Source organism: Musca domestica, unplaced genomic scaffold (assembly GCF_030504385.1).
Source record: "Musca domestica strain aabys unplaced genomic scaffold, Musca_domestica.polishedcontigs.V.1.1 29, whole genome shotgun sequence".
Lineage (NCBI taxonomy): Eukaryota > Metazoa > Arthropoda > Insecta > Diptera > Muscidae > Musca > Musca domestica.
Window position 1 is genome coordinate 869,303 of NW_026712296.1, and position 10,836 is coordinate 880,138.

At 34.7% G+C, this 10,836-nt stretch overlaps 1 protein-coding gene across 1 annotated transcript; it reads right to left on the reverse strand.

Annotated features, from left to right (window-relative positions):
- Positions 1–362: 362 nt before the first annotated feature.
- LOC101888428 (aquaporin AQPcic) lies at positions 363–8,799 on the reverse strand. Its single transcript, XM_005184567.4, has 3 exons — positions 8,398–8,799; positions 2,597–3,143; positions 363–666 (listed from the first exon to the last, which is right to left on the reverse strand). Exons 1-3 carry the CDS (start codon positions 8,421–8,423, stop codon positions 457–459), a joined length of 783 nt encoding a protein of 260 aa, XP_005184624.1. The 5' UTR covers positions 8,424–8,799; the 3' UTR covers positions 363–456.
- Positions 8,800–10,836: the final 2,037 nt, after the last annotated feature.

Here is a 10,836-nt window from a genome sequence, read left to right on the forward strand (position 1 = left end):
ATTCTCGTGCCAACCTTGTGACTATATCTGCAACCTTTTCGCAATAAAAATAATCCACTTTAAGCCAAGTTATTTTTAAATTTATCATTTTTGTTTTTTTATTTAATATTTATCTTATTCTATAACGAATACATATTTAATGTATACTCAACTTAGCTTGGTAATATATATATATATATATATATATTGTCTAGCATTACGTAGATAATTTTACTTTGTATATATTTTCCACATGTTTCCATGGTTATTTACATTTTCCTTCTGTTTTTTCTTTTTTTTTCATTATTTAATGGAATAATACAATAATATAGATTAATAAAGGAGATATAAAAATTATGAGATTTTTTTCTTACAATTATAAGATTGATTTCTTTTTACAATAATACTTAAGAAATACATCCGTATTAAAATTCAAAACGTGCATTCGTTTATTATAAGATGGGCTAGCAACATCGTTCAAGAGCATTGAACCTCATTCATTTTCGCTGGAGTTTTTTCACATTCTTCCTCGACCTCACGCCGGAACACAAGTTTGTAGACATTGGCAGCAACAAATGCTGCAGCCAGAGGTCCAACCCAGTATACCCAGTGATTACGAAAATCGTTGTGCCATAATGCGGGAGCCAATGAACGGGCAGGATTCATGCTGGCGCCGGTGATGGGGCCCTAAAGGATATAAAGAAAAAATTCCATAGTTAAAAGAATTTGAAATCAAAGTAAATTTTTTTATGGTCTACTTAGAAATTTCCTTTTCTTCGGATATAAACATACATCAGTCTGTTTCAGAACTGCAAGAATGTAAAACTTTTTGCTACGATAATCGATCTTTCCTTTGTGATATCAAAAGCCAGTAAGAAAAAGTCAAAAGTCGGGTGAGGCCGACTATATGATACCCTATGCGATTTTTGTAGAACTCCCGTAACAAAGGAATTTATTTGAAGAGAGAACTAATATATGGGAGGCATATCCAATTCTAAATCGATTTTCACTAAATTTCGTAGATATTTCTATCTTTTATACCAAATAACATTGCTATAGAGTGCATTATACCACTTCGAGAAGGAGAAGGATTAAGTTCCACCAAATGAATACGTAAGTCCCGAAATAGACTCCATTTGGGCTGATATTAGCCATTATTTACACAATACACCTGAAATCGGATTAAGGACATAAATGAGAGCTGTATATCCAAATCTTAGGCGATCTCAATAAAATTTGGCAAATCTATTTCCGAGATGTATAAGATATATGGTGCCAAATATCATTGATGTCGAATGAAACAAATATATGGGAGCTATAGCTATATCTGAACCGATTTTCGCCAAACTTGATGCATTTACTTCTAGACAAAATTTAGGTCATTTGGACTGATATTGGCCGTTTGATGCACAATTAACCCGAAATCAGTTGAGGATATATATGGGAGCTATATTAAAATTTGAACCGATCTTGATACAATTTGCCAAAAGTATTCCTGGGTTATATTTGATATTTGGTACCAAATGTCATTATTGTGGGATGCCACCAAATCGGATGAAACATATAAATGAGAGCTATAGCTATATATGAAACAATTTTCACCATATTTGATGTACTTAATTCGGTCGGATGTGCCAAAATTCACTTCATTTGGACTGATATTAACCATCTGGTGCACAATAATCGTGAAGTCGGTCGAAGATATGTATGGGAGTTATATCGAAAATTTGGCAAAGCTCTATAAGGTATCTGGTACCAAATATCGTTCTTATGGAGTGCATGGTGCATGAGGGACTTAAAACCCCAAAACGGTTAAAAAATATATATGGGGATTAAAGTTATATCTGAACCGATTTTCACAAAATTTGATGAACTTGTTTCTAGACTGAATTCGGTCGGATGTGCCAAAATGCAGGTCATTTGAAATGATATTGGCCATTTGGTCCACAATTAACCCTAAATCTGTTTAAGATATATATGAGAGCTATATCTAAATTTTAACCGATTCTCACCAATTTGGGTTCGTTTTTGGGCCAAAAGAAAATTGTTTGGAAAATTTCATCTAAATCGGATAATAAATGCGACCTGCATTTTATTCACAAAAATGCGGGAACAGTCTCACGGACGGACGAATGGACAGACGGTCGGACATGCATAAATCGACTCAGAATGTGATTCTATACAGATCATCAAAAGGAACTATGGGTTTAAATCGCTTCCTTCTATATGTTACAAACAAATGCACAAAATACCCTTACCACTATATGGTGTAGGGTATAAAAATTGCAAAACTAATCTAATATTTGTTCGTTTGAATATGAGACTGCGATTATTTTTTTTTACTTATGGGAATTTTAGATTTTAAAACATTTCAACAATCAATTTAACTCCTCATTGCCATGATATTAGAAAATGCAAGCATAGTAATAGGTGTCACCGCAAAAACCAAATTAAATAAATTCACGATCCTAAAAGTATGCTATAAATTTCTCCCGTGTTACATTTTAATACACGATAATGAATGACTATCAAGATATCAATTGATAGTTTCAATAACATTGCTCTTGACATTAATGTCTCAACGGCTCGAGACAACTGATAACAACTGACTACTTACCGCTGTTATCGACAGACATGCCACTGCCAAACCGAAACGTATGGCCACTGAATCTTGATGACTCTTGTTTCGCGGATCCCAGACACCACAGCAAACAAATATCAGCGTCGTAGTTATACAAAACTCAATACCCAATGCCTGCCAATTGTCGATATCCTTGTGAACGGATGTCATACACAGGCCTGTGTCATTGCCCGGTACAAATACCAGATTTTCGGGTAAAAATAATTTCAAAAGGCCATAGCCACAGTAAGCTCCCACAATTTGTGCTATTACATAGGCACAAGCCATTGGCAGCGATATTAGATCGTAAATATAGGCAGCCAAGCTGACGGCAGGATTCAGATGTGCTCCCGAACAGCAACCAAAACATTGAATGATAATGAGAACGACCAGACCAAAGTTGAGGGATCTCGTCAGATTGTTGCTGGGAAAAATGTCCGATTCAATGCAACCCATACAGCCGAGAAACATCAGCATTGCTGTACCGAGCACCTCGCACACAAACCAACACAAATTGTCCACATGGCGTTTGCGTTCTTTGGGACTGAAAGGAAATTAGGAGGAGACGGTAATTATTAAAAAGTGAAAAGTTTATAAGTATAAAGATATTTTCAGATTGTTATTTAAATACAATAGGTGCCAATATTCAAATATATTAAACTATACCAAAGTAGCTTTTAATTGTTTTTATACCCTCAGCCATAATGCTGCAGAGGGTATATGTCATTTGATACGGCCAAAACGTGCCTTAACAAAATAACGTTTCAGGATATTTGGAGTCGATTTAAAGATGTTCATCCATCTGTATCCGATTTGGCACAAACTTGGTACAACTAAATATTATCTTTAAACTTAGATCTACCTTGGATATGGATAGCACGCCTTTTCGAACCTCCCCAAAAAAAAAAAAATAGAATTTTCAAAGAAAATTATTTACATCATAGAAAGAAAAATCTAATGATCCGATTTTGTGCAAACTTTTTCTCAGGGCTAGGTCAGGCGCGAAAACAGACAATATCGGCATACTCCATCAAGTACCTCCCCCAAAGAGGCAATAATTTCGAATAATTATAGCTCTTATAAAATGTGAAATAAAAGTCCGATTGTCTTTAAATTTTATACATGCCATTATTTTTACTAACTAAAGATCTGGTCTGAAGACAGAATATATCGGGCAATGCCTTCCGGTACCTCCACAAAAAAGGGGTTAAAATTTTGTGTAACCATAAAGCTCATAAAACGCGAAATTAACATCCGATTATTTTTAAATTTTGGCACATCCCAAAATGTCTATCAACAAAACCAGATGTAAAGATACTTCCCCGAAACGAGTCAAAATTTTGAATAATTATATCTCTCATAAAATGGGAAATAAACATCAGATTCTTTTCAAATTTCACATATCCCAATATTTTTACTAGCACAAGTTCTGGTATCAAAATGATAGATATAGGCATACCCTTTCTGGTATCTTTCCCACAAATGTTCACGATTTGTAATAACTCATCGTACCTCTCGCAAAGAGATTAAAATTATGATTTTTCCCAAAAAATTGGTTATATGCCTGAAATTTTTAAATTTTGCACATCCACCATTTTCACCAATTTGTAATATGATCCATTTTGTTCACATAAATACATGGACAGACGGACTGACATGCATCAATCGACTCAGAATGTGATTCTATTCGATGTAGCATTTTATCGCTTTGAAATTTTGCTTAGATATTTATATTAACCCCTGTCCACATATCGGTCCACGTTTCGGTAAGGTCCCCATATAGCGATACTTCCTCATTTTCGGTATTTGGAATGTGTTGATCACAATTTTAAACCAAATCATGTGTAGCTTGGCATTGGCCACAATTTCAAACCCAATCATGAGTAACTTGACATTTTGAGATCTATGCTGACAAAATCTCTCCCTTTTAAATTTTGTGAAGGTAAATCCACTATTATTTATTGGCCAACATTTCCAAATTGTAGGTATTTTGAGAATCTCTCTGCAAAATTTTTTGAAGGTAAGTCCATTTTTATATTGACCCTATACTTCCTAATTTTAGGTATTTTGAGGGTTTCAGACAGCGTTTTTTTCAAAGTTTTGTTTCTCAGTTGTTATTTGTTGTTCTTATATTCGTATAAAAACCACAAAAATTACTAATATAAAACCATCCATAACGTAGGTCTCGGTAGGGCCCAATGGAGTTAGATCCTCAAAATAAGAGAAAAATTCAAAGAAAGCATTTCGATTCTCCCCTTCATTTATACCCTACAACACTATGTGTTGGGAGTATTATAAGTTTGATTGAGCCAAACATTATGTAACACCTCGAAATATTGGTGCCCCACATAGAAACCTATGTATAGAACATCCTATCTCGCCGAGCTAAGTCGATCTATCATCACGTTAATCACGTTACAGGTCTCAAATCCACACGAAATTAAAAATGGAGGTGGGGTTAGGGTCAGAATAGAACCGTATTGTTCTTTGAGATGATTGCAAAATATTTAGGGGTTCAAATGTACCAAAAACAGAAGCTTTTCTTGATATTGCAGTTGCTCTATAGGCCACAATTATGAAACGGTCGACGCGAAAATTTATATGGAGTTAGAGTTTGGGACTACCAATTTGTCCGGCCCTCGGACAATATTTAGCGGGTAAAATATTTAGCTGCAAAATGGACCACCATAACTAACAGCACGACGGAATGCGTAAATATTGGGTAAATGTCCCTGGTCAAAAAGCTAAGGGTAATATCTGGGCAGTGCTCTATGGCATAATTCCAAAAGCGAAATCTTCCAAAATGGATTTGGACGTAAGGGGCTTCTACCATATTGTCGTGTTGTAGGGTATCACATGGTCGGCCCGCACAACTATAGCCTTTGCTTACTTGTTTTTCTTTAATTTTCATATCAGCAACAAATAACAAAATTGGGTTAAGTCAATAATTTATTATTTGAAAACACTTCTTAAATCTGATGACAAAAAGACTACATATTTTTATGAGAAAGAAATAATAAAAAAATATATATAAAATTGACTGGTAATTAAGAATTCCTTTCTGAAAGAGACCAAAAAAGACCTTAACAATATTTAACAATACCCTCCACCATTTGGTACAAAATTCGGCAATTTTCAAAAAAAATAAATAAATAAAAATAAATAAATAAATAAATAAATAAAATCCATTAAAAATTTAGTTAAAATTTTAAAAATACCGAATGTAGCCGTATATTAGGGTCTATACGACGACGTGGACCTGCATAGGCAACTTTTGTCACAAGCTATTATAATATTCAAATGTGAAACTTGAAGTAAATCTGTTTATAATGTAGCTAAAATCATCAAAATACCGAATATAGGGAGGTACCATCGGGGTTATAAAACGTGGACCTGCACAAACAATTTTCTGGCATAGGCTGTAGTATCCATTACGAACTTCAAATACAAAATTTTTAATAATTCCGGTAAATAATGTCGCTAAAATCATCAAAATACCGAATATCGGGAATTCCCTTATATGGGGGCTATACGAGACGTGGACCTGCACAGACAATTTTCTGTCTTAAGCTGTAGTATTTATTACGAAATTCAAATACCAAATTTGAAATTGTTCCGGTAAATAATGTCGCTAAAATCATCAAAATACCCAATATCGGGAGGTACCGTTATATGGGGGATATACGAAGACGTGGACCTACATGGCCCATTTTCTGTCTAAGGCTGTAGTATCTATTACGAATTTTAAATACCAATTTTTAAACAATTCTGGTAAATAATTTCGTTTAAATCATCAAAATACAGCATATCGGGAGGTTCTGTTATTGGGGGCTATACGAAGACGTGGACCTACATGGCCCATTTTCAACACCAAAAGTCCTGCAGACATAATACACATTTGAGTAAAATGTTATCAACCTACTTCATTTCGTTCGGAAGCTAGAGTGATTTCCACAGACGGACAGACGGACGGACATTGCTAAATTTTTTTATTCTGATCATGAATAAATATACTTTGTGGGGTCTAAAATGTATATTTCGTGGTGTTACAAACGGAATGACAAACTTAATATACCCTCCATACTATGGTGGAGGGTATAAAAAAAATCCCTCCCTTAAATCTCCCTCTCATTGTCTTAAATAGGATCATCAGTCAAAGTTGAAAGTGAGGCAACTAACCTCACCACTAATTTTTAAAGAGACGTTCAATTAATCCCCGTTTTTTATGATTTCACCCCACTGTATTTTATTTTTGACCTCTGACTATTTTTATACCATCAGTCATATGGCTACAGCGGGTATATATCATTTGATACGGTCACAACGTGCCTAGACGAAATAACGGTTTTAGACCCTAGGTCTCTTTGGACCAAATCCGTTTCAGAACATTTGGAGTCGATCTAGCGATGTCTGGAGTATCCGATTTCATCCAAACTTGGTATATCGTAATATTTTTGCAAAACTTAGATCGAGTTCGGGGATGGGCAATATCGGTCCACTACTTCTGGTACCTCCCCCACTACGGTCCACTACTTTTGGTACCTCGAAATTTTCAAAAAAAAAAAAAGAGAAATAATAAGCCAATTTTGCACCAACTTTGCGAATCCTAATATTTGCATCAGTGCTAGATTAGGTGCGAACATGGACAATATCGGTCCACTCCACCAAGTACCTCCATCACAAAGGGTCAAAATTTGGAATAATTACAACTTTTATAAAATCAAATTTCAGACATCCCATTTTTTATAAGTTGGAATATATCGGTCCACTCCTTCTGGTACTTCCCCCACAAATGGTCAAAATTTTCAAAAAAAAAAAAAAAATAAAATAAAAAAAATTTTTTTTTGCTCAGAAAGAGAAACGATAAACCAACTTTGCGAATCCTTATATTTGTATTAGTACTAGATTTGGTGTGAAAATGGACAATATCGATCCACTCCATCAAGTGCCTCCCCCACAAAGGGTCGAAATTTGGAATAATTACAACCCTTATAAAATTTGATGTCAGAGTCCTATTGTCTTCAAATTTCAAGGTCTGGTGTTAAGATGGAATATATCGGTCCACTCCTTCTGGCACCTCCCCAAAAAAGGTCGAAATTTTGAATACATCTGAATATTTCAATCTATATTTCCTTCTGGTACTTCCCCCAAAAAGGGTCAAGATTTTGAATAAACAAAACGTTTACAAAATCCGAAAAAACATCAGGTTCTCTTTATAATTCACATATCCCATTATTTCCACTAACAAAAGATCCTTTGTGAAGATTTTGAATATACATGTAGCTCATGAATTGGCATCCGATTCCATTCAAGACTCGGTACATCCCAATATTTCCATCAACACAACACAGTCCAACCTAGCACGTCGCAGTATTTATATCATATTTATTTAGGTCCGATACGAAATGGCTAATATTGGCCCATTCCTTCTGAACCTACTGCATTAGGGGTTAAACACTTGAATAATCATAACAGAAGTCAAAATAATCGAACATTGGCTGAGGGTACACATCTGTCGGCAAAACCGACCGATACTTTTTTACATGTTTATTTGACCACTGGTATTCTATTTTTAAGGAGGTCCACAAATAGGTTTTTCCCCCATTTGTATTTTTTTTCTCCGAGTACTTAATACTATTTTCACTTTTTCAATCCATGTATTATAATTTTATTTTGTTATTTTTTTCACATAATTTCACATTTTTCTTCATTGCATGTTTCAGGATTGCATGTATATCTATTGATTTCAATATCCGCTTAATTTCATTTTCAACAATTTGGTGCTCATATATTCTCACCTTTTAGCACAAATTGCGAACTTCATGTTTGGCGATGTGTTTTTTTTTATCTTATTTTTAATTATCCTTTAATTTTGTTGTGCCAGAAATTAATTATTTTTTACACATGTTTTGTGCCGCACGAAATGCCCGTTTCGAATAATGTATTGTTGCGCCCGTCAGATGTGTTTTAATCCAACAGATGATAAAACGAACGAATATCTACGGATTCAAGTGCACGACGAATAATATTTAAGTTTTCCGTTTGTATCCGAACGATGTTTAACCAACAGCGGCCAAGAGTGTCTCTAGAATTGTTCAACGGCAATCGGCAAAAGAACGAAACAACGAACGAACAATTTTGATGTGATATTGAGTGTAGAGCTTTAGTGTTTATTAAGTTTTTGCAGGTATTTGTTGTTATTTAGTTTGTTTTCTTGCTTTGCATAATAAATTTATTGAAAACACTTAAAAAATTAAAAAAAAAATACATTTTATGGTTGTCTTTTTTTTTGGTTAATGCACAATTGTTTTCTGTTTAAAGCAATTATTTGTTTCTTATCAATCGTTTTACAACACCTTTGAACGGAGAGTATCGAGAGAGCGAGAGTACTAATTGTAACGGTTATTTAATTGAATTTCGTTTGCGTGAACATTTTCCGCACCACACGTAAAATCTTTGCAAGTTTAATTCCAACTAAAATGGTTTGTCACATTTTTGGCAGTTTTTACGACTTTGGTGTGTGACAAAAACGGAATACTTTTTATTTCATTTGTTTGGTGCTTTTTGTTGTTTTTGTGGTCGTTCGAAAGGGGGCATGTACGTACTTGAGCAAAGTCATAAACCTGACGTCGCTGCTGCGGCAGCCACTGCTGTTGTTATTGTTGTTATGTCATTACACTCCCAACGCAGCAGAACGATAGGGTGACAAGCATTGGCGCCAGATTAGGCTATCATTTGGAGTGAGCCAAAATATTTCGATTCCCACGTAATTGGTGGGGCCAAACAATCACAGTGCGCATAACATCGATCACTTTGTGGAAGCGTGTCACAAGTCAAACGAAATGCAGTTATGCAGAAAGTGCACTTAAAAGTACCAATTGAAATTTGGAGTCATGTACTTGACAGATGACAACCATAAAATAAACAAACATAAGCAAATGACATAGATCATCATTCGCATAGTGTTGTCAAGATATCAATAGCACATGACTAGGCAAAAATATGGGTCACATGAAGGGTATCAACGAAACTATGTTTACTGCCATTTGTACCCTGTTAGAACAAAGTGCACGTATGATCAATAACACTTAAGTGCTTCTAAATGACATAATCTAATATTATTCTTAAGTACATATTCAAAACATTTAAGGAGTACTATTTTGGTATCAATTGTACTTTCCACCAAACATTTGGGCGCCACTTTAGTTATTTTTCTCCACCATCTATATCTTCTGCATTACCAGTATGCCTTAGAATTATGAGTTTGTCTCTGCAAATATACATGGTTTTAAAATCTTTAATACTTTTGGTTACAGTTGTATCAACTATATACCAAAACCTGTAACTCCTATGAATACGAAATCGTAGCAGTTGAAAATACGACAGGGCCTTCAACTAAAGAAAAATAATAAGACGACTGTTCCAAACCATTGAACTTTCATAAAAATCGTTTGCGAAGATGATTTTATATATCACATTACATAAAATGGGGATGCTTTTGAAGAAGTCTGTCGTAAATTAAACCAGTAAGGAAAAGTCAAAAATCGGGCGGGGCCGACTATGTGATACCCTACACAGCTATGCATATTTTGTAGAGCTTCAATTTATGATATCAAAAACGAGTAAGGAAAAGTCAAAAGTCGGGCGAGCACGACAATGTGCTGTGACGGAAATGCATATTATGTAGAGCTCCCTTAACAAAAGAATTTATTTTGAAGTAGATCCTACCACCTATCAACCTTTGGCTTTAGTGCTGTTTTAATTTGATTTCCAAGGGAACTAATATATGGAAGGCATATCTAATTCTAAATCGATTTTCACTAAATTTGACGGAGATCTTTTCTTTCAAATAACAGATTAAAAAATATGTCGGATCAGAGTTCCACCAAATGGAAACGTACGTCCCGAAATTCACACCATTTGGGCTGATATCAGCCACTATTTGCATAAAATCGGAAATCGGATTAAGTATATTTATGGGAGCTATATTCAAATCTTAGCCGATCTTGATAAAATTTGATAAAGATATATCCGAGCTCTATAATATATCCAGCATCAAATATCATTGTCGAATGCGTATTACCAATATGAGGGACTTAAAGACCAAATCGGATGAAACATACATATGAGAGCTAAAGCTATATCTGAACAAATTTTCACCAAACCGATGCACTTGCTTCTAGGCTGAATTCGGTCGGATGTACCAAAATTCATGTTATTAGAAGGATATTGAACAT

Excerpts from the sequence above, each read along its gene's own strand:
- LOC101888428 (XM_005184567.4), bottom strand. The coding sequence starts at position 8,423 with ATGAAGTTCGCAATTTGTGCTAAAAG. Across the intron at positions 3,144-8,397 it reads TTCGCAATTTGTGCTAAAAG|TCCCAAAGAACGCAAACGCC; the intron begins GTGAGAATATAT and ends ATTTCCTTTCAG. Across the intron at positions 667-2,596 it reads CATGTCTGTCGATAACAGCG|GGCCCCATCACCGGCGCCAG; the intron begins GTAAGTAGTCAG and ends TATATCCTTTAG.